A 23,167-nucleotide genomic window follows, 5' to 3' on the forward strand; every position below is an offset into this window, starting at 1 on the left:
GATGAGACACAGCAGCGCTGCTGGAGTTTTTAAACACTGTGTCCACTCACTGTCCACTCTATTAGACACTCCTACCTAGTTGGTTCACCTTGTGGATGTAAAGTCAGAGACAATCGCTCATCTATTGCTGCTGTTTCAGTTGGTCATCTTTAAGATCTTCACCAGTGGTCACAGGACGCTGCACATGGGGTGCTGTTGACTGGATATTTTTGGTTGGTGGGCTATTCTCAATCCAGCAGTGACAGTGAGGTGTTTAAACACTCCATCAGCGCTGCTGTGTCTGATCCACTAATACCAGCACAACACACACTAACACACCACCACCATGTCATTGTCACTGCAGTGCTGAGAATGATTCACCACCCAAATAATACCTACTCTGTAGTGGTCCTGACCATTAAAGAACAGGGTGAAAGCAGGCTAAAAATGTATGGCCATTCAAATAGTTTTTCAATTAAAGTTCAAGGACTTTAAATTTCATACCACACGCTTAATAAAAGATACAAGTAAATGAGACAAATACTGAAAAGGCAGGATTCACTTTTAGTTTGGTATGTTATTTAATTTGATTTAGTATTTGTACATTAATTACTACATTTCACATGATGAAAATGCTACCAAAAGAAGCAAATTAAAAAAAACAAACTGTGCCCTTTTATTTGGTTTCTGTTGCTTTTCTTATTTAACATGTTTTATGACAAAGTATTTATGCTGAATATCTGAAATGCTTTTAATATGGGGCCAAAAAAGATAAATGCATCATCTGCAGAGGGAATACAATGAACATCTGTGCCTGCTTAAATGTGTCTGTACATCCTTTCATTGCTTCCTTCATTCAGCAAATCTATGACTCAGAAATCTGGAACACTTTTTACTTTTTGCTGCCTTCATTCTTTTATTCTTAAATTTACTTGGCATGGTTTAGGATATTTAGAAGATGATACCGAATTTTCCAACCAGAATATTTTACAAAAAAAAAAAAAAAAGAGTTTAATCTATAAAAGATAAAAGACCTCAGGTACCTGACAATAAGATGGTCCGAAAAGCAGGATATTCCTTCTAAAAAGTCAGACAGAAGACTAGCCTTTTGGCTAAACTGTAGGTGTATAACTCTGACCGGAATCAACAAAGTCTTTCAAACCCGACAGACCAGCACAGCATGGTCTGCTGCCCCAGCACCAACACTGCAGTGACCTCACTCATCTCCAGCCGGCAGGTTTTCCTCGATCCTCTTGATGAACTTCATGCGTATCTCTGTCACATTGTCTCCTCTTAAAGTGTCCTGAGCAAATCTCACATCTACTGCCATCTGAACCTGTGGAAATAAGCCATTAAGCTTACTAAGCATAACCTGACTGTGCGCCTAGAGCTGGGCTAAATGGTGAAAATGGTGATTATTATTACAATTTCTGATAAAAAAAAGGCCATTTCTTATTACCACTATGGCTTGTTTTACAATGTGTAATAAATGAATGATTTCTTTTGGGCTGCTTTGGTTAGGGGCTGCCACAGTGGATCATTGGGACTGGCACTAAGAATGCACTGGTATGCAACACTGTGCACTTTCTGTTCACATTATCATTATGCCATACAACAACTTCAAAATGTACTTTTACATTTTTTTTGCTGTAGTACAAATCATATAATCAGCATAATAATAAAAAAATCTTAAAAAAGCTTCAAGAAGTTTAGAACTTTTTTTTGTATTTGTTATGTTTTCCCTGAAATGACAGAGTACACTCAAGCTAGAGTAGATTCCACAAGCTTGTACAAAATCTGATGATCCATGTTATCCCAACTTGATTTCACAATACTCCAAAGAACATCTTGTGATGTTGCTGAATGTTCGGTTTTGTGTGTCCTTAAGAGTTGTTGCAAAGCATTAACATTTAACATTTGTAATGAAAAACCGTGTATTACACTCAAGAAAATACTAAATAGAAGCATTTTCACTAGTTGTTTAGACTTTTGACCTTCACTTTGTGCCATTGCAGCCTTGAGATTCAAGGATTTCAGCAACTGTTCTCAGAGAAAAGTTTAAACATAAACAATATATTATTACATAAAGTGTGGTTCGGCATATAGCCCATGTACTTTAAATGCCCCCTTAGGGATGAGTAATGTGCATCTATCTTTTAACAATTACACTGTAACTGGACCATGAAGCAGGAATCAACACTATGGTGTACATAACTGCTGTTAATGTGGAATCACTTACTGTGTACCTGTGTTATTAAGCAAGCCTACCTAAATGGTTTTGCTTGACCAAGTACACTGTCTTAACAAAAGAAGCAATAGTATCGGTACATGGTTTTAAAAGTATTTAGTAGGGATGTCCCGATCACGTTTTTTTGTTTCCGATCCCGATCATTAATTATGATCCCGATCCGAGTCTCAAACCGATACTTGTATTTTCTAGATATTGTCTAGATAAGAACTAGATAATACTGTTCACACAGTGCACACTTCAAGTACATTACAGTTATTCAAATTAATCCAAAGTATATGTTTAACAACTGAATAGCTCTGCAGTGCTGTAGGAAAAAAATTGCCTGCATCCAAGCTATTGCTTAATGTTCTTTCATTTTTACAAAATAAAAGTAAACAAACTTAGTGCAGCATTGTAGTAGTAAAACTAGAACACTCAAAATGAAGTGAAGGTTCTTTTTGAGGAAAATCAGCATATCTGCCGTGTTAGCGGACAGCCGGTTCCTCTTCTCATCATATAATAATAAACTCGCTGCATTTGGCTGAGTGTTTATTTTTTAGGTGCCGTATCAAATTGGTAGTAATTGTAGATCGTTTGGTTAAATGACATCTGGTTTGTTTCTTATGAGCCACCGTACTTGTATGCGTGTTGTAACTGTAACAAACTTTTCTGTGGTTGTATTGTGACAATGGTTTGATGGACATTTCTATGCAAAGTGAGTGTGTTTTGACCCTTTGGGGCTTCCATAGTGCATGGAATAGCGTGCTTGGCTAACGCGATGACTCTAGCTGTCCGCTATTCGGTACCGTAACAGAAGAAGTTAATAAAGTGTTATGCTCCCAACAACTTGTGAATATACCGTGTATTTATTTCTTTAATAAGCAAGTGCATCACTACGACGCTGGGTTACACAACTAAGCCAATCAGAGTGCTTTATACTGATATGTCATTCAGTCTTGTAACACGTAAACTCGTAAAAGCTGTATGTTATGGTTCTGAAGTTTTCATACTCGGATTAAAAGTTATTGTTTTCGCTGTTGGACTCTCGAAGGATCGGCTTAGGATCGGGCTTAGTAAAGCCGATACCGATCAGTTAAAAAATGCCTTGATCGGGCCCGATTCCGATCTTTGAGATCGAATCGGGACATCCCTAGTATTTAGTGCTGGCCCTTCTCCAACATTAAAAAAAGAGAACAACTGTGCCACCTTACCATCTCTAAAGCCCCTCTCAGCACTCCACACAGAAGGTTGGAGTAGATAAGTGTGTTGTGATTATCTGGAAGCTCCACAAAGTCCACAAGAGGGTTGCTTTCGAGGATGAGAGAGAATTCATCCCCAGCAGGACTCCAGTTGGTCACACTGGGTGTGACGCCCAGATACATCTTAAATGCTACCTGTTCATGAAAAAATAAACATGGGTAAGAAGTTGTTTTTAATTGCATAGAATCTGGGTTCTTGACAGCCGAGTGGCTTTTTGAACCTGTCTCAGAGGAGCAATGATGTGGGAAACAATCCAACATTCTGTATTCTGATCAGGAGCCCAGTGCTCTGAGTAAACAACAGATTAACATCTGAAAATGTGGTTTGCAGAGAAAAGCAAAGAGGGAACAAGACAGGAAGGAATGAGCAAAACACTGTCATTCTTTCAGTGTCAGCTAACACTTTTTTTTGCAGTGCAATGTTTCGCAATCTGTATAAGTAACAGTACATCTGGTCATCAGCTTAAGACAACAAACACGAGGAAACCGAGGCATCTCAAGTGTCTCAGGCACTGCAAATTGGCTGGCAGGATATTTCGACAGATGCATGATTAAAAAATTTAAACAATATACAGAAGATATAAAAGGTCAAAATCAATGCAGAATATTGTGTTCTCAACTTGTTATTTGTACCTATTTCCTTTTTCTTCATATTACATTTTAGGAAACTGCTGGACTTAAGGTCTTACTGGCTCTGAATCATTGTGATACCTTTGCAATGACATCTGCTGTTTCTCGGAAATCTTGACACCTGCCTACAGTAGAGCGAGCCAAGAAGTCCTCGATGAGACGAACACCAATATTATAACCCCTTAGAAAGGAACCAGGAGAAATTATATTAGTGAACAAAACCTCTAGGATGTAAAAGCAAACTTATGCTTTATAATGCATATTGTATTTGTAGAATTAAACATTTATTTAAACCAATAAGCCTACATAAGTTTATCCTGTCTACTTCCCTTACATGTTCATGTATGTATGTTAAGACATGCCATACCTGGGCAAAAAATTGCAAACCAAAAATTGCAAAATTAACATGTAGGATTTTTTAGAATAAAAGTATCATATAATTTTTTTTATAAACTCTCTGAATAAAGGAGGAAGGGTTGAGTCAAGAAGGGCATCCAGTGTAAAAAAAAACTGTAAAAAAATGTACAACTGATCAGCCATAACATTAAAACCACCTCCTTGTTTCTACACTCACTGTCCATTTTATCAGCTCCACTTACCATATAGAAGCACTTTGTAGTTCTACAATTACTGACTGTAGTCCATCTGTTTCTCTACATACTTTTTAGCCTGCTTTCAACCCTGTTCTTCAATGGTCAGGACCCCCACAGGACCACCACAGAGCAGATATTATTTAGGTGGTGGATCATTCTCAGCTCTGACATGGTGGTGGTGTGTTAGTGTGTGTTGTGCTGGTATGAGTGGATCAGACACAGCAGCGATGCTGGAGTTTTTAAATACCATGTCCACTCACTGTCCACTCTATTAGACACTCCTACCTAGATGGTTTACCTTGTAGATGTAAAGTAAAGAGACGATCGCTCATCTATTGCTGCTGTTTCAGTTGGTCATCTTCTAGACCTTCATCAGTGGTCACAGGACGCTGCCTACGGGGCGCTGTTGGCTGGATATTTTTGGTTGGTAAACTATTCTCAGTCCAGCAGTGGCAGTGAGGTGTTTAAAAACTCCAGCAGCATTGCTGTGTTTTGTCCACTCATACCAGCACAACCCACACTAACACACCACCACCATGTCAGTGTCACTGCAGTGCTGAGAATGATTCACCACCCTAATAATACCTGCTCTGTGGGGGTCCTGCAGGGGTCCTGACCATTGAAGAACAGCATGAAAGGGAGCTAACAAAGCATGCAGAGAAACAGATGGACTACAGTCAGTAATTGTAGAACTACAAAGTGCTCCTATATGGTAAGCGGAGCTGATAAAATTGACAATGTGTGTAGAAACAAGGAGGTGGTTTTAATGTTATGGCTGATAGGTGTATTAGTCAAGCTGTTTTGTTTCCATAGACAGCACAATAAATGCTTTTATTTATTACTAACACATTTTATTGCACTGCCCCTAGTATGATAAACAGCTAAATTTGTAGCATTTTTACAGAAACTATGACAGAGCATAAACCTGGCTAACAACTTAGTTGTTCTTCTCAGATGACAAGAATGCTCTGACATCAATTTCCAGCTAGATGACTTGAGGACTGTGGGTAGGCAGAAGGCCCACTGCCAGACCTCACAGATCTTGTCGGAAAATGACTAAGTACAGTCTCATGGATAAACTGAATATTTTATCAGTTAATAAACTTTAAGATAAAAATAGAAAAAGATGATAAATGTCTTACTGAAACCCTAAAGAATGATTTAGATTACACAAGTGACAAAAATTGAAGATGCATGGATCCATGGGATTATTTACATCAACCTGCTGTTTTATTTGCTTGTGTAGTTTTGGGACAGATTATGCCTAGTTCACACTACACGACTGCTGCCCTGATTTTCACTCGCCGACTGGTCGTCGCTAGATGTGGCAGCTCGGGAGCAACTCGGCGTTCGCTCGGCGATCTAAACTCGGCTCTCAATCGCTATGTGTGAACTGCTCGATCTGAGCGTCTGAGGAGAGATATCTAGCATGTTAAATATCTGGATCAGTCGGTTGCAACTGGCAATGAGTGTGGTGAGGGGAATAATATAGTTTCTATCAGAATATATCGGCACACACACAAGCTTTCCAATATTTGTGAACTTGTCGTCCACGCAAAACCATAATACCAACACTGCATTACAAAAAATATTTATTAACCTCCAACTCACAACAGAACAAAACAATCCCTGCTGGTCGCATTGCCAAATCCACTCAGATTCATTCATTTTTCTCTTTGATTTTATGCTGCACATCACAACTTTGATCGCTCGCTACTTGTTGACGTGCATTTTTGGACGTGGTATCATTAAACCCCTCGTCACTTCTCGCGTTTGTTTTCGTGACAAAGCGTAGTTTGGGAGACCAGAGAAGCTCGCTTGAGATTCCAGTTGGTGATAGATGGTGTAGTGTGAAACCCCCTATTGCCGATCTGTCGTGTAGTGTGAAAGCCACACCGACTTGAAAGACTCCCGATTACAAGAGATCCAGTTGTGTGGTGTGAACTGTACAGCGACCTGACGACTTGGAAAGTCGTGTAGTGTGAACTTGGCATAAGACTGTAACAAAATACAGGTAAAAATGATAAAGAGGCTTTAAAGTGTTTTGTAACTGTCATTCATACTACTACTACTATACAAGGTTGCATGTTTGGACCTGTAAGGCCAACCTCAGCATCTGCTTTTTTTCCTTTGGTTTAAATGTGCAGAATCTGAGTGTAATTTAATGGCATGCACTGTTGACCCAACAGTGCATGCCATTAAATTACACTCAGATTCTGCACATTTAAACCAAAGAAAAAAAAGCCTGACATGGGTAAATGCATTTCATGGTCTATATACTTTTTGTTTACACCTAGTCATTTCATGGATTTCTCAATCTGGATTGTATTCTGATCATTTTTAACCACTTCCATGTCCTGATGTAGTTAAACACATCTCTGGTAAACAAAATCTAATGTTGAAAGTTAATAAAAGTAAATAAAAAGAGTAAAAGAAAGAATTACAACAAAATTGGAAAAGTAATTACATGGATTTTAAAGGATGTTTGTATTACATTCCACATTTGGAATCCCCTTTTATTTGACTTTGAAAGAAGAATGTTGTTTGAACTAAATAATTGTTTATACAGACATTTACAGTTTATATTTTCTTAGTTTAGATGTGAAAACACTTAATTTAATGTTCTTTGTTAAAATGTACTTAAAGAACTTTGATTTATTTATTTTTTGATAAATTTTCTTCCTTCCAGAGGTTGTAATTCGCTCAGTTATGAGGAACCCGGTACAGCTCATCCTACCCTATCAACAACATGCAGCCGCCCAGCCCAGACGGATGGCAGAGCTGAGATTCGATACGATGTATTCGAAATCCCAGCTCTGGTGTGCTAGTGTGTTTTCCCGATACGCCACCGGAGCAGCCTGGAACTTTGAAATTTTGATGTGGTGTCTATAATTTGCTGGATAGGACTTGTGGGTGTTCATGCCCATGTCTACTACAGTCATTAAAGGTAAACTTTAAAGCAAAAAAAAAAATTCAATTTAACATTTAATCATGGAACTGACACAGCTCTAATGCAGAAAATGAACTACACTGGTAGCAAAGAAACACTGCTTGTGCTTTCTGATGTTTAATATTTAAAATAAGAACTGATTCATTTCATGAATGGATGGGTGGCTCCACTTTTAACAGTGACACAAGCAATTTCTTGTTTTACCCAGAAACACCAACATATACTTTTCAACCTACAAATAAACAAATTATTTAATAAATAGGCAACAGTAATAAATTATGCCCAGTTTGTTGTTGGTATTCTTTCCATAGAGGTAGTGGAATTTGCCAGTGTACGGCAGGATTGAGACGTCAGTTGAAATGAACAGGGCGATGGCCACACAGTTGGTCTTTTCATTTTACATCATGCTGTGGGCAAATGGAGGTCTCAAAAGGGCTATAGTTGTACAGATCACCCGTTTCCTGTTAACCGCCCAGTGTGGTGGACCAACACCCCACCAAACCACAGAGCATTACTGATGACAGAATGTGGACAATACTAGAAGTGAAACAGACTCATGGACTTAACACTATACAGTCTGTGTTAATGGAAAAATTATGAAACATTACTCACACAACTTGATTCTGACAAAATGCTTAAAATAAGCACTAAAAGTCTACTTGAACTACATGAAAGAAGGTAACATTAGAGGATTATACAAGTTTGAAACTAAAAGTGTGACTCACATTTTGTCAAGCTGCTTGTTCACTTCTTCATCATTCTCATAGTCCTTACAAAGCTGAGTGACCAGCGCACCATATGTGAGGGTAAACAGTTCAGAATTCTGTAAAACAGGGAAAGAAAGTGAACAACCAATAACAATAACCTTTTAAATCAACCTTCAAAGTACTGGGTACCCGAGTTTGTACCTTGCTTTGAGTCAGTCATTAAAAGCTTTGGCATGTTCCGTGTGTGGTCTAATTTTCCTCCCAAAGCATACATTAGTATGACTGGCTACTATAAATGTATACGTGTATATGCATAGATGTATGTGAGTAAGTAGGTGTATGCCACGCAGTACAATGTCATAGGTTTGAGGGTGCATTCCACCCTTGCAATCAGCTTTTCCAGGTAAGTTAGTCACCTTCACCGTCATCAGAGTGAAGCAGGTACTGAAAATTAACAAATTAGTATTTCAATTTTTACATTTTTATTCACCATCAATACACATAGTTAACACAAATGTCTTAACTAGGATCTATGATAAGCACTGAAGACAGTGATTCTAATTAGATTTTATTCATTTTAACAGGGCTTGCTCAGTTTTGCTGTGTGCCAAAAGGAAACATAGTGAACGTTGCCAACTTTGGGTCACAAACACATTTACCCAAAAGATTTTAGCCAATAATGTCATGTGACTCACCAAACTAGAAATGCTCAACAGCTGATGCCACCATGCGATGACAAAATATAACCTGTTTTTATATGTCACATTAAAATAAACATCAAATATTGTTTGTTCATTAGTGACTATTGAAATAAATAACAAAAAATTAAATATGTAAAAAAAAATGTATAAAAAGTATAAAAATAAAACATATGCTTTTTGGCACCACAAGGGTTTTAGTGTGTGTTGGCCGATGATGCACTGGCACCCTGTCCAAGGTGTATTCCTGTCCTGTGTACAGAATTTTGGCTCTGTTTACAAGGTGAATAGAACATGTCTAACTCTGTAATAATGCCCATGGATGGATATACGCCCAAAATAATAATGCCCAAAATGGATATCCAAAAAGCTTATGTTCAAACATTTCTAGTTGTTGACCATATAGAATTTAATTTATACACCATGACTGCTGATCTTACCTTTTTTTTTTTTTTAATCAATGAATTGTTTCACTGGAACACTAGTGATGTGATATACAATCTTGTGTACATGATACAATTACAACAGCAAAGAAATGTCAACATAACTAACACAGGTATGCATTACTAGAAAAAGCAATGGTTCTCAGTCCTTGTCTTGCAAAACCATTTATTGCATAATTTAGTTTTTTCCAAACTGTAAAAAACTGATTTAGCACTGATGACTGCCAGACCTTTACAAACTGATTAAAGCGTGTGAGCACGAGGTGATGATGGAGAACTGCAGTAGTAGTCTTGGCAAATCCCAAATGTAAAATAAATTAGATTTTCATTTCTTTGTAAACTAAAGAAAGCCCATATGATTTCATTTATCCCACACACATGCACAATGAAAGAAGGTTTACAAATTCTGCCTTGTTAAGATTTTTCTACTTGCCTTAATCAAGTGTATTTAAAACATAAGCCAAATATCTGCTTCACTGTATAAATTTGCAAAGAAAAGCTGCTAAATGAAATTTCAGCACTAGTGATCACTTTAAGCTTATAGTGCCATCTACTAATCAGTGCCTTCAGCATGGTGTCACATGGCATTTGTAACTTATAGGTCAATAACTTGAATTTTGTTCCTCAGAAATAAGAGCCAAATCCCAGAAAGTATCCAGGACACATGCAAACCCTATCAAAAACAAAACAGGCTCACTGGTCGTTTTTTGTTTTTATAATATCTCAATAAGTAGCACCACTGCATGCTACACTGCCATCCCAGCACCGATTTTAGTTACAAAACACATTACTATACATAGAAACAACAAGAATGGAAAAACTGTTCAAGTACTATTTAAAGCTTTGAGCACCACCTCGTGGCCCAGTGTACAAACCAACAAGAGGAAACCCAGACCTTACTGGCTTATACAGAGTGTCTCTCAACCAGTGGGCATCAGTGACCCTAGAGGGGGGTTCCATTGCATTTCATTGATAATAAAAAGAATCACAAACGACGGGACAGTAAAATCAACAGGCTGTTGGCATATGGGACACATATTTGGACACATATTTGATTTGCCACCACAAAAGTGCAAAGATCACAAACTGTGACTACAAAAGGGCAGTTGTAGCTTAGCGGTTAAGGTAATGGACTAGTAAGTAGAAGGTCGCTGGTTCAAACCCCACCTCTGCCAGGTTGCCTTTTGGGCCCTTAAATAAGGCCCTTTACCCTCAATTGCTTAGACTGTATACTGTAAGTCGCTTTGAATTAAAGCGTCTGCTAAATGCCGAAAATGTAAACGTACAAAAGATTCCGATTCAGTTGTTGATGCAGATCACAATACCTGTTTTTTTTTAACACAGGGAGTCCAGGAGAAAAAAAATATATCATACAACGATCAGCCATAACATTAAAACCACCTCCTTGTTTCTACATTCACTGTCCATTTTATCAGCTCCACTTACCATATAGAAGCACTTTGTAGTTCTACAATTACTGACTGTAGTCCATCTATTTCTCTACATACTTTTTTGAGCCTGCTTTTACTCTGTTCTTCAATGGTCAGGACCACCACAGAGCAGGTATTATTTAGACGGTGGATGATTCTCAGCACTGCAGTGACACTGACATGGTGGTGGTGTGTTAGTGTGTGTTGTGCTGGTATGAGTGGATCAGACACAGCAATGCTGATGGAGTTTTTAAATACCGTGTCCACTCACTGTCCACTCTGTTAGACACTTCTACCTTGTACTATCCACCTTGTAGATGTAAAGTCAGAGACGATCGCTCATCTATTGCTGCTGTTTGAGTTGATCATCTTCTAGACCTTTATCAGTGGTCACAGGACGCTGCCCACAGGGCGCTGTTGGCTGGATATATTTTTGGTTGGTGGACTATTCTCAGTCAGCAGAAGGTGAGGTGTTTAAAAACTCAATCAGCGCTGCTGTGTCTTATCCACTCATACCAGCACAACACACACTAACATACCACCACCATGTCAGTGTCACTGCAGTGCTGAGAATGATCCACCACCCAAATAATACCTGCTCTGTAATGGGGCCTGACCATTGAAGAACAGGGTGAAAGGGAGCTAACAAAGCATGCAGAGTAACAGATGGACTACAATCAGTAATTGTTGAACTGCAAAGTGCTCCTATATGGTAAACTGGACAATGTGTGTAGAAACAAGGAGGTGGTTTTAATGTTATGGCTCATCAGTGTATATGTCCAATATTTAGTTTCATAAACATTTTCTCAACTGTTTCAGTTTCTCTGCTTTTATTAAAAGTATTGTAAATGTACAGTACTGTTTAAATATATGAATTAATGCTGTAATTACACAGACTCATGTAAATTAAAGTGAAGAGAATTAGGTGTGCCTCATGTTATAATTATACTTGAGTGAAACGGTTTAAGATATAAATAACGTGTAAGCCTAAATGAAAAGTAAATGTAGTATACTACATGGTAGACCTGCATAGTGTTGCTGTGCAATTTTAATGCATTGAAATATTATTTATTTATTAGGATTTTAACGTCATGTTTTACACACTTTGGTTACAATCATGACAGAAACGGTAGTTACTGGTTACACAAGTTTAATCAGTTCCAAAGTTGAATATCAAACACAGTCATGGACAATTTTGCATCTCCAATTCACCTCACTTGCACGTCTTTGGACTATAGGAGGAGACCGGAGCTCACAGAGAAAACCCACGCAGACACAGGGAGAACATGCAAACTCCACACAGAAAGGACCCGGACAGCCCCACCTAGGGATCGAACCCAGGACCTCCTTGCTGTGAGGTGACAGTGCCACCCACCGAGCCAATTAATTAGAAAAGGCAGTTTTACATGAGGTGTATCAACTAAAATGATTGCAATGTAGTTAATAGGATTATTTCTCATGCTTTTATTTTGTACTGTATCTTTCTGAGTGTCTGGATTCGCTCCTTCTGAAGCAGTAGGCTGAAAGTACAGCTATGAAACCTTCATGGCACATTTGTCCAGAAACGATAACGTGTGGTAATGAACTTTCCACTCGCAAATTATCGAACCGATTCATAGAACAGGGATGTTTATGATTAAACTTTAGTACGATTCATTACAATGATTGCTAATGGGTGCATAAATTAGCAACCAGTGGCAACATATTTTATGTTGTGGTAATATTAGCACTCACAAAACACGTTTTATTATAAATATATACACACACCAAATGTACGTGGACGCATGACAACTTTTTGGACCTATTTAAAAACTATGGGCATTAAACTGGTCATATAAACAGATGGGCTACAATCAGTAACAGTATACCTATAGGTGCAGCTCTATGGGGGGTGTACTGTATCTGACAAGCTGTACATTTACATTAAAATATACAATACTACATAAGAATTATTCGTTAAACACGACAGAAAAGAAAGCAACAATAAATAATAATAACACTTGTGCTAGGTAGCTAAATGCCCGTACGTGGTATATGATTTCTATTAGCCTAACAGCTATCTGGCTAAGCTAACATTCTATAAACATAGAAGCAGCATACATAGACCTACCATTTTCTTGATGTCTGTAGTTCTGTTGGATTGCCGGGACATGGTGGCTTATATTACAGCTGTATATAACTGCTAACAGGTTATATTTAATTCATTTAATTTATAAATACACAGATCGTATTCCTGTATCGGTTTCCAGAAGACTTCCTGATGCACTTCCGTATATCGCGTAACATCTTTCGCGTTGAATCTTGGGTAATGTAGTTTTACTCTCGTTTTCATCAGTAGCAGCGCAGTTGCAGTCGAAAATATTAAACTCTCACCTAAACTTTGGTTAACGTACATATGTGCTTTCATTATCATTATTCTTCTGCAAAGTCGAATTGTTTAATACCAATGTTTTATGTGGTGGTGTGTTAGTGTGTGTTGTGCTGGTATGAGTGGATCAGACACAGCAACGCTGCTGGAGTTTATAAATACCGTGTCCACTCACTGTCCACTCTATTAGACACTCCTACCTAGTTGGGCCACCTTGTAGATGTAAAGTCAGAAACGATCGCTCATCTGTTGCTGCTGTTTGAGTTTACTCTTGTTTTCATCAGTAGCAGCACAGTTGCGGTCGAAAATATTAAACTATCCCCTAAACTTTGGTTAACTTGTGCTTTCATTATCATTATTCTGCTGCAAAGTCAAATTATTTAATACCAATGTTTAATCCTGTCACAGAAGACATAACACTTTTCCTTTAATTGCCAGTTCCTGCAGCATAAAAAAACATTTTCACATCATCACCGATCTGCCTCCATGCTAGACCGGTCTTTCTTGCCCCAGACAAGCTGTTAATCCTTACGGCTTAACAGTTCTGTGTTGATTTGTTACCCAATAGAGCTGTGTTCCAGAACTCTAAACTGCAGGCCTATTCAAATTCATTTTGGCATATTCCCATCAACTCTTACTGTGCCTCTTGTTCAAGAGTGACATGTTTTGTGGAGTTTGGCCAGCCTGTAATTGGTTGCCTTTACACATTTGTTCAAGCCTTTATCAGGTCATAATTTTTTCTTAGTTGAGATTTTTAAAGCCTCTGGACAGAATTTTGGACTTTCTCCTGTAGCCAGGCAGGTTTGGAACTACTGTACAACACTCCCAATGGTGTCTTTAGGAATGATTAATGTCTTACATTTTATATGCATTGCCCTTTCACAATCTTCTTTCTCAGCTTTTGTAAAAGCCTCTCAGATTTTACTATGGCTACAACACTCAGGGTGTTTATATAACACATTACAGCTGAAGCAAAAAAAAAAAGTGTTGTTATTGAGCTCTCAATAATTTAATCAGGTTGTAATCAAACTTTAGGCCTTACAAACTAGCAGAAGGTTTTAAGATCAGCAGTATTACATAGTGGTAGTATTACGGCACGGTGGCTTAGTGGGTAGCACTGTCGCCTCACAGCAAGAAGGTCCTGGGTTCGATCCCCAGGTGGGGCAGTCTTGGTCCTTTCTGTGTGGAGTTTGCATGTTCTCCCCGTGTCCATGTGGCTTTTCTCCGGGTGCTTCGGTTTCCTCCCACAGTCCAAAGACAAGTGAGGTGAATTGGAGATACAAAACTGTCCATGACTGTGTTTGATATAACCTTGTGAACTGATGCACCTTGTGTAATGAGTGACTACCACGTCTGTCATGAATATAACCAAAGTGTAAAACATGACGTTAAAATCCTAATAAACAAACATAGTGCTTGAATAACTGTAACATGTCAGTATTCACAAAATATAATTTATTTTCTTTGTTCATTTGCTATATCAAATTCTGATTCTGATCTTACTGATAAAGACTTAATTTAACAACATTATCTCTGCTACATTTTGTTTCAGAATTCAGAACAAATGACAATTTGCCCTCATGACATTTAATTAACCTCAATGGTAATTTCCTTTACTTGTTAAAGATAACTGCATAATATTCATCTTTCAAATTTACAGATGAGCTAGATACATATGATTAAAAAGGAAGAAATTATGTGGGTGGGCGCAGTGCAGTGGATATTACATATCACAGTGATTCATCAGTTCAGGTTCAATGCCAAACACTGTCACAGGAAACTTTGTATCTCTAATTTACCTAACATAACTCCCGGAGCTCTCTGAGGAAACCCACACAGATACTGGGAGAATATGCAAACTCCACAGAGAAAGGACGTGGTGTGCTTCAGCTGGGACTCAAACCAAGGTAAAGCAATGGTAAAACAGACAAAGAATTAATTAATGAATTAATAAATGAACAGCAGTGATATAGCTGCAATTTGCCATGCATACATTTACATTTTCAGCATTTAGCAGACGCCTTTATCCAAAGCGACTTACATTACAGTTACAGTCTGAGCAATTGAGGATTAAGGGCCTTGCTCAAGGGCCCAACAGCAGCAACCTGGTAGTGGTGGGGTTTGAACCAGCGACCCTCTGATCACTGGTCCAGTACCTTAACCACTGACTAGGCTATAGCTAGCATGTATGACTTAAAAATTGTCCAACAATGTTTTTACTGTACTGTCCACAAGGTGGCTGTCTATGCCAAGATTTTATTGAATCATTTATTAGAATATTAACGTGTTTTACACTGGTTACATTAATGACAGGACATGTAGTTACAGGTTACACTTGATTCATCAGTTCAAGTTCAGTGTTAAACACAGTCACGGGCAATTTTCCAATTTCTCCAATTCACCAAACTTACACGTCTTTGGACTGTGGGAGGAAACCGATGCCCCCCACGGAGGAAACCCACGCAGACACGGGGGAACATGCAAGCTGCAAACAAAATGACTCCACCTAAGAAATTAAGCTGGGACCTTCTTGCTGAGAGGTGACCATGCTACCCACTGTGCCACCGAGCCGCCTCTGAGCCAAGATCTAAAACATAAACAGTGAAGCTTGTATGATGAATTCACCCTAAAGATCCTGAAGATACACATAATAATTGCACATCAAATATGTAAGGTGGACGTCATGACTAATGCCATTACTTGCACATTTTTTATTAATTCTGATTTAGTCCCTGTTTGACATGCTAAAAATACTGGGACTATTAGGTTTAGTATTCATTATTTAACGATCTAGAACTAACTAGAGTCTTTTGGCTTAAATAGCATTACTGAAATGTAGATTTTGAATAAACTTAAATGGAAACAGTTGTATTTCTGACTTAACCTCTTTAGGGCTGGTATACATTTTCAGAACCGCTGAAACAATTTGAGCTTCAGCACATGCACTGCTGACTGAGCTAATTTATCTTGGGGAGAACAATTTAAAATCTGTCTGCTCATGATTACCCATTTTCCTTCCCAGTGACCCTTTTCAAATGTATATAAATGTCTAGGCTGTTGATGCATAAATTGTTCAAAACCAGAAACCCTTTGGAGACATCTGTGAGTAAAAAAACCCCCTTATTTTTACCCTTTGATATCATTTATTCAATTTTATTAATGTATTTTATATTAAGAAGTCCAACTACAGCAATAAGACTAAATGTGTTTGTTGATGATAACTCAGCAAGAAAAATGAAAGCAGAATTCTTATGGTAAAGTAATCCTAAAGTAGAGGATTTTCTGACCTTCTTCTCAGCTGTGGTGGTAGACATTAAATATAACACAAGTTAAACTTGGTCTTCTAAGAAACTTAATATTGAATATTTAGCTTAATCCAAATATTAAACATATAAAATAACAAAAACAAAAGTGATGAAATACTTATTTCCCACTATTAAAAATCAATACATGAGTTTTCCATCTGGTTTTCAGCAGTTTTTATGAAGCTTTATCACACCCCAAAGTACATACTTTTGAAAATACATCCTATAAAAAAAAGTTACAAAGGCATTGTCACAGTACAGTGTCCTTGTATAACACATGCAGTGTATACAGATGATGTATCCGTATTATCTTTGCATTTTCCCATCTGTTACATAAATTATGTAGCACAGACACAGCTCATCTATCTCATCATTTGACATCTTTCTGACAGTGTAATAAACCCTTCCTGAACCCTGCAAACATCAGCATTAAATTCAACAGGTCCTCATTTTCTGCATATGCATGCATCTTACAGCCTGTCACATTAAATGTATGGTTATAATATCCCAAGGCCTTAAAATCTAATTTATGGTTTCATTATATCAGCTTTACATGTTGGCTTGGGCTGAATATGAGTTGTGATGCCCCCACACCAACATCTCAGAGTCAAACAACAGTAAACAATGTTTGCGTATATTATTTACTGGTAATAAAACAGTATAGTAGTAATTGGAGGACTGTTAATTGTAAAAATAAAATCTACCAATGATGTGTTAAATAACAAACTGTTTTATACATTGCTTGTTCAGAAACCTCACACAATGATAAATAAGTCTTAGAATAGAATAAAGATTTAGGTAGGAGTGATTTAAAGAAACTAGTTGAAGCACTAATGTACTATAATAACCACTACTTAGCATCCACTTGCATTTTCTCTGGCTGCATGTCACTGGAATGCTTTTCTCTGCTCATGGCTGTTTGGTGTGTCTATCGGGTTTAATTGTGTTTGGTCTTTTCTTTTAAAAAGCCCACTCCTGGTTAGCTAAATACATGTGCCAGGGTAACTAGTATGCATAAAGTTAAGCCAAACATTTGCACCACCCTTTGACTCTCATGTACTGCACTTATGTACCATGAATTAATTATTCATTCATATTCCTGAGCCAGGAATTACAAGTTTTATTTATGAATTTGACTTTGTTGTCAGATTGGTTCTGTAATTGTGGACAGTATGATGCTCTCATCTTAGACAGCCATATGCTGACTTCACTATTGTCTCAATATGTTTATTATCATTATTCCTTTTTGCAGCAGCATTTTTTTAGTAACCGTAACTGGAGTAGGCCATGTCTGAGTTTGCAAGCTAAATAATTTGATATTGGTGTTGAATTGATATGATGAATAAATACCATATGGTTGAAATTATGTGTACACCTGACAATAAGCTTGTTGATTATTTCGTTAGTGGGTGGGATATATTAGGCAGCAAGTGAACATTGTATCCTCAAAGTTGATGTGTTTGAACCAGGAAAAATGGCGTAAGGATTTGAGCGAGTTTGACAAGGACCAAATTATGATGGCTAGACGACTGGGTCAGAGCATCTCCAAAACTGCAGCTCTTGTGGGGTGTTCTTGGTCTGCAGTGGTCAGTATTTATCAAAAGTGGTCCAAGGAAGGAACAGTGGTAAACCGGCAACAGGGTCATGGGCGGCCAAGGCTCATTGATGCATGTGGGGAGCGAAGGCTGGCCCGTGTGGTCCGATCCATGCTGGTTTTGATAGAAAGGTGTCAGACACACAGTGCATCACAGTTGCAGGGCTGTTTTGGCAGCAAAAGGGAGACCAACACAACATTAGAAAGGTGGTCATAATGTTATGCCTGATCGGTGTAGGTTTAACCACATAATGCACTTTTCAGGAAAAACACCTAAACAAAGTAATAAGAGTGTGTGTTCTCATTGGTTTAACCATATAATGTATTTTCGAGGAAAAAACAGCTAAACTCAGGGTGGGTGTCCACATAGGTTTAAACATAAAGTAAGGGAAGTTTTTGCACTTTTTTAAACTCTATTTATTAAAAACAGTCATCTTCCCTGCCTCATACCAACTTTTTAATTCCATCAGCAAAAAATGTTTTTGGTTGAGCGCGTAGCCACTGATGCACCGCTGCTTTCACATCATCATGAAACATGAAAATATTATTTCCCTTAAAACCAAAAGGTCCAAAAAGGTGGAAATCAGATGGCATTAAATCCGGACTATAAGCTCTCTTAGACACGACCAATTACTCCTCCTCCCGCCCTCACCGTTTCCAACCAAAATATAAAAGTGCAGAAATGAAGTGAAGACCCCTTATAGTTATACAGAAATATACATTGAACTCTAGCCATTAACACTAACTCTTACCCTAGCCCTAACATTGCTTTTTATTTTCTGGGCAAGCATGTGAAGTGTGATACCCACTACTTCACTAATGCCCTCATCTATGCATGACAGCGTAACGTGACTATCTTTCCTTTTGTCTCTCAGCATTGGACTGCAGATTTTAGTTGGCTTCTTTTATTTCTTTGATTTGTTCTGGTATCTTGGCCACCTTTGTACTTTGTTCTTTTTTTTTGTTTACACTTTACACTCAAGTGTGTGATTTAGTTGGCTTTTCGACATGACTTTATTGTGCATTAGTCAAACATTTATTTTGTTTTCTGTACTCTGTTCCAAACCACTAAACACCAAAGCATTTTTCTTAGTATTAAAACAATCTGCACTTAATAACTCATCAATCTATTTAAAATGTTTCTCACTTTTATTCACCCAAATATCTCTGATTCATGAAATTAGACAGCGAAGTAAAGTTGAAATAAATAACAGCTGTTATGTTTCTTAATCAACATTAATGTGGTTTTTCACTCTGTCGTTGCAACATGCAAACCAGTCCACTAAAATATGGGTTTGGCTTTTGATAAAAGCTCAGAAAAGGATAAAACTATGTTGTGTGCTTAGTGATTGCAGTTGGTGGAGGCTTTGCAACAATTACTTTGTGATTTCCTTTTATTTAGACACACCAACTCACGCATACTGTTTAAACCACTTGCAAGTGGAGTTTAAAAGACCACCTTTAACCATCTTTAAGCCAATTACTGAAGTTCCCTCAGTTTTTTTGTATTGAAAGTTTTTTTTATTATATTTGTTTATGTACATAAGGCTTTTAATGAAACAAATTTGCATACATTGACAAGTCTCAATATCTGACTTTTAAATAATGTTAAGGGCAGTTAAAGCCTTAAGGTACTAGACTAGTAAGCAGAAGAGTGCTGGTTCAAACCCCACCACTGCCAGGTTGTCACTGCTGGGCCCTTGAGCAAGACCCTTAACCCTTAATTGCCTAGTCTGTAAGTCACTTTGGATAAAAGCGTCTGCTAAATGCCGAAAATATAAAATCAGTAAAATCACATTTTGGAAAAGAATCAACATACTGATTAAACAGGCTGGTTCTAGTATGAAAAACTGGGCACCCTGCAGACTGAAAGAATAAACAGGACTGAGAAATCTTTTTACCATCATATGCAATGACTGTTAGCAACTGCATGCTACTGTAGCCAGGACAAGAAGCACATTTATTAACATTTACCTGTGCTCTTCTATAGAACACCTTGCCAGGAAAATCCTACCTAATCCCACTGAAGCCCACATTGATAAATTGGCATATTTCTACATGGGCAGCACCAATCCTTTATTGACTGTCAGTACCAGTTTATTTGATTGGAAAAGCATGTTTTTTGTCATCTGCACACATCAGTACCTACCTGTATACCTTTCTGTACTATTACACATAAGTAATAATTAAATGACTTTGTTTTGTTTTCTTTATTACATGGTTACATTATTTTTTCCACTCAGTATCAAGTTCTCAGTTCTATGATGTTTGTATGTCCATCCGTTTGTATTGCCCACTCATCCATCTATTCATTAAAAAAATTACGTTACAATGATATCCCAGAGATAAAGACAACTGGACTATTGTAAGGAAATTAAACTGTTCAGGTTCTTATTTTTTCATTGTAGTGCAGGACAAGTGTCACAAACTACAACCAGCTGCTTTGCTGCTGTCCCAAAAAAGGATAATGGGGGTGGGGAAGGGGACAGATAATTTGAGGTGGATTTACAAAATTGACAGAAGATGTATTTCTTTTTTAACTGCACTTCAAAGCAATCTCTGTGCTTCATCAAACTTTACTTAATGGTAAAACGCTATAAAAGCGTACCTAGGACTCAGCCCAGAGCTAAGTCTTGAGTGTGTACCTGTGCTTTCTGCTTTCTATGTTTTTCTCTTTTCTATTTTCAAATCCTGCTTCAGCCTGCAATTTAGAGAGTTTTATATATTTATTATTTTGTATCTTTATTACTTTATTACTATTTTCAGCCAAAATATTGCCCTGCCTTGATTAAGCCTCCTGAAATTGGGTTCATCACTTTATTATGGCACCTCTTTCATGAGATGCTCACCACCCTGGGGAGACTATGTCTCATTTGAGCATAATTCATCGATTTAGGTAAATTTGGTACACCTGATCCTTATTTACATATAATTTTAATGTGATGACACAATTTACCATCATTTACATAAAACCATATAGCATTTTAAAGATATAAAAACTCATTACCAAATCATGCACATTAATATGGAGTTGACAATAACTGAGTGACTGACAATAACACAAGTATATTATATAAAAAACACTCAAATACAATTAAAAAACTGTTAAATACAATAAAACCTGCACTTTACCATTACTTCTTTATTGTTTCCTTATGCTTGTTAATCGTGGAGATGCTTGATCTTGGAATGCCGTATTCCTTAGTGAGTTCAGTAATGGCGCATTCACATGGGAAGCGGCAAAACCTTTTTTTCCCTATGATTTTTGAGCTTGCCGATTTGCGTGCCTGATATGACGCAATACAAGTGACTCAGGCCATATGAACAACACTGAACATGAACAAAGTATAACGTGACTGATTGTACCAAAACAACGAGTGAGGAATTTCATTAGTGGAGAGAACTTATGAGCAGTAATAATTAAGAGAAGTTAAGTGTTCTTGTATCGTTCTTTTAAAAAATTAAGTCACATTAAGCTTTTTTATTTTTTTTTATTTTTATTTTTTATTTTTTATTTTTTTTTTACGATAATTGTTTTAGACTCTCAAAAAAGCTGATTTTCAAAATTTCTCAAAACCCAGAGCTATAACACAAGTTTAAAAGGAACATAAGTTTAAAACAGTGGGGAAAATACAGCTAAACATAGATGTATGTGGAGCTTTCAGAGAATTTGACGGTTATTCCACACAAATGAAGGTTCGTCTCATATTCGCACTTTGATGACGTTTTACCGCACCGCTCAAGCCAAGCACTAAACAAAGCGGTAGTCGCACACACGTCAAGTTTAAGGGAAATGTCCAGTTTAGGGGTACAAATTTCTCAATGAAGGGCGTCAAGTTTAAAAGATTTTAAGTTTAAGGGACGTCGAGTTACAAGGTACCACTGTGTAATAAGTTAAAGATTTAACTGAGGAGTACACTGAAGAGGGATGTGCTATTTCATTTCATGTTAAAACTGCCAGGTGTCTGCTCTAATAGACATTTTGCATGATTTAGTAGGTTGACATTAGTAACTGATTTCCTACATAAATATCTACCTGCATAAGTTTCTATCATTGGTTGAAATTGTACACAAGTATGGTTGTTTTGTTGTTTTTTAGTTTAAAATATGTTCCAAGTATATTTGCTGGAATCAAAAATTAAGAAAATATGCATCACTTTCAGTAATCAATCTATTGATTTAAACCTAATTACTCCCATCAATCTCTTAGTTTTGTGAAATGAGCCATCAAAGTACAGTTTAGATAAGTAACAGCTGCTCTGTTTCTTAATCAATTCTTAATTAACACGGTATTTCATAGTTATTGTTACATGCAGAGCAGTCCTCTCAAATGTTGGTTTGGCTTTTGATAAAAGCTCAGAACTATATTGTGTGCTTAGTGATTGCAGTTGATGAATGCACTTCAGCAATTACTTTGGGATTTCCTTTTTTATGTATACACACTTTAAAATTTACATATGCTGTTGAAACAACACAGGTTTTCTATCAACTTTACTGCTTGCAAGTTCAAGTTAAAACACCATCTGCAACCTGTTTTATTACTCCCTTTAGGGCAGGACAAGTGAATAGAGTTTTATTACAATTGATTTTGCCAGATAAATACTGCAGTTTAAGCAGTTTTTCATTGTTTTTCAAAAGAATGAATTTATATATATATATTTTTGCATTTATTCATGCAAATAAAAGATCTGAGCTGCACTAAGGAACACCATGTTTTTACCTAACACAAATACTAATAACTTACTGCCAGTTCTCCTGCCAAATCTTGCTTCAGGCTATGGCTTATACCAAAAATACATTTTACTTAGTTGGTTTTAAAATCTCAGTCTTGGAATGAAATTAGACATAAAATCTTGGTATTAAATTAGACATGAAATGTGTTAAAAATCTGTGTCGCACAGAGTGCTTCTCCTAAGTGTATCCTCCTTCATTACTGTAGTACAGGGCAGGTGTTAGAAACTACAACCAGCTGATTTTCTTT

The 23,167-nt window shown here is 37.3% G+C and overlaps 2 protein-coding genes across 2 annotated transcripts in view; one reads left to right on the forward strand and one right to left on the reverse strand.

Moving 5' to 3' along the window:
* Positions 1-541: 541 nt before the first annotated feature.
* On the reverse strand, positions 542-13,197 carry trappc3 (trafficking protein particle complex subunit 3). Its single transcript, XM_062990711.1, has 5 exons — positions 13,030-13,197; positions 8,367-8,464; positions 4,180-4,279; positions 3,421-3,603; positions 542-1,315 (listed from the first exon to the last, which is right to left on the reverse strand). Exons 1-5 carry the CDS (start codon positions 13,069-13,071, stop codon positions 1,196-1,198), a joined length of 543 nt encoding a protein of 180 aa, XP_062846781.1. The 5' UTR covers positions 13,072-13,197; the 3' UTR covers positions 542-1,195.
* Positions 13,198-15,160: 1,963 nt separating this feature from the next.
* Positions 15,161-23,167, forward strand: part of angpt2b (angiopoietin 2b) — a 56,254-nt gene continuing 48,247 nt past the window's right edge. Inside the window, exon 1 of the mRNA XM_062990714.1 lies at positions 15,161-15,194. The gene's annotated coding sequence lies outside the window, so the exon portion shown is untranslated. The remainder of the gene's footprint in view (positions 15,195-23,167) is intronic.

Source organism: Trichomycterus rosablanca, chromosome 2, assembly GCF_030014385.1.
Source record: "Trichomycterus rosablanca isolate fTriRos1 chromosome 2, fTriRos1.hap1, whole genome shotgun sequence".
Lineage (NCBI taxonomy): Eukaryota > Metazoa > Chordata > Actinopteri > Siluriformes > Trichomycteridae > Trichomycterus > Trichomycterus rosablanca.

Coding starts and splice junctions, on each gene's coding strand:
- trappc3 (XM_062990711.1), bottom strand. CDS start 13,071: ATGTCCCGGCAATCCAACAGAACTACAGACATCAAGAAAATG. Junction 3,604..4,179: donor CAGCAGATGTCATTGCAAAG/GTATCACAATGA, acceptor TTTCATGAACAG/GTAGCATTTAAGATGTATCT. Junction 1,316..3,420: donor TGAGAGGGGCTTTAGAGATG/GTAAGGTGGCAC, acceptor TTATTTCCACAG/GTTCAGATGGCAGTAGATGT.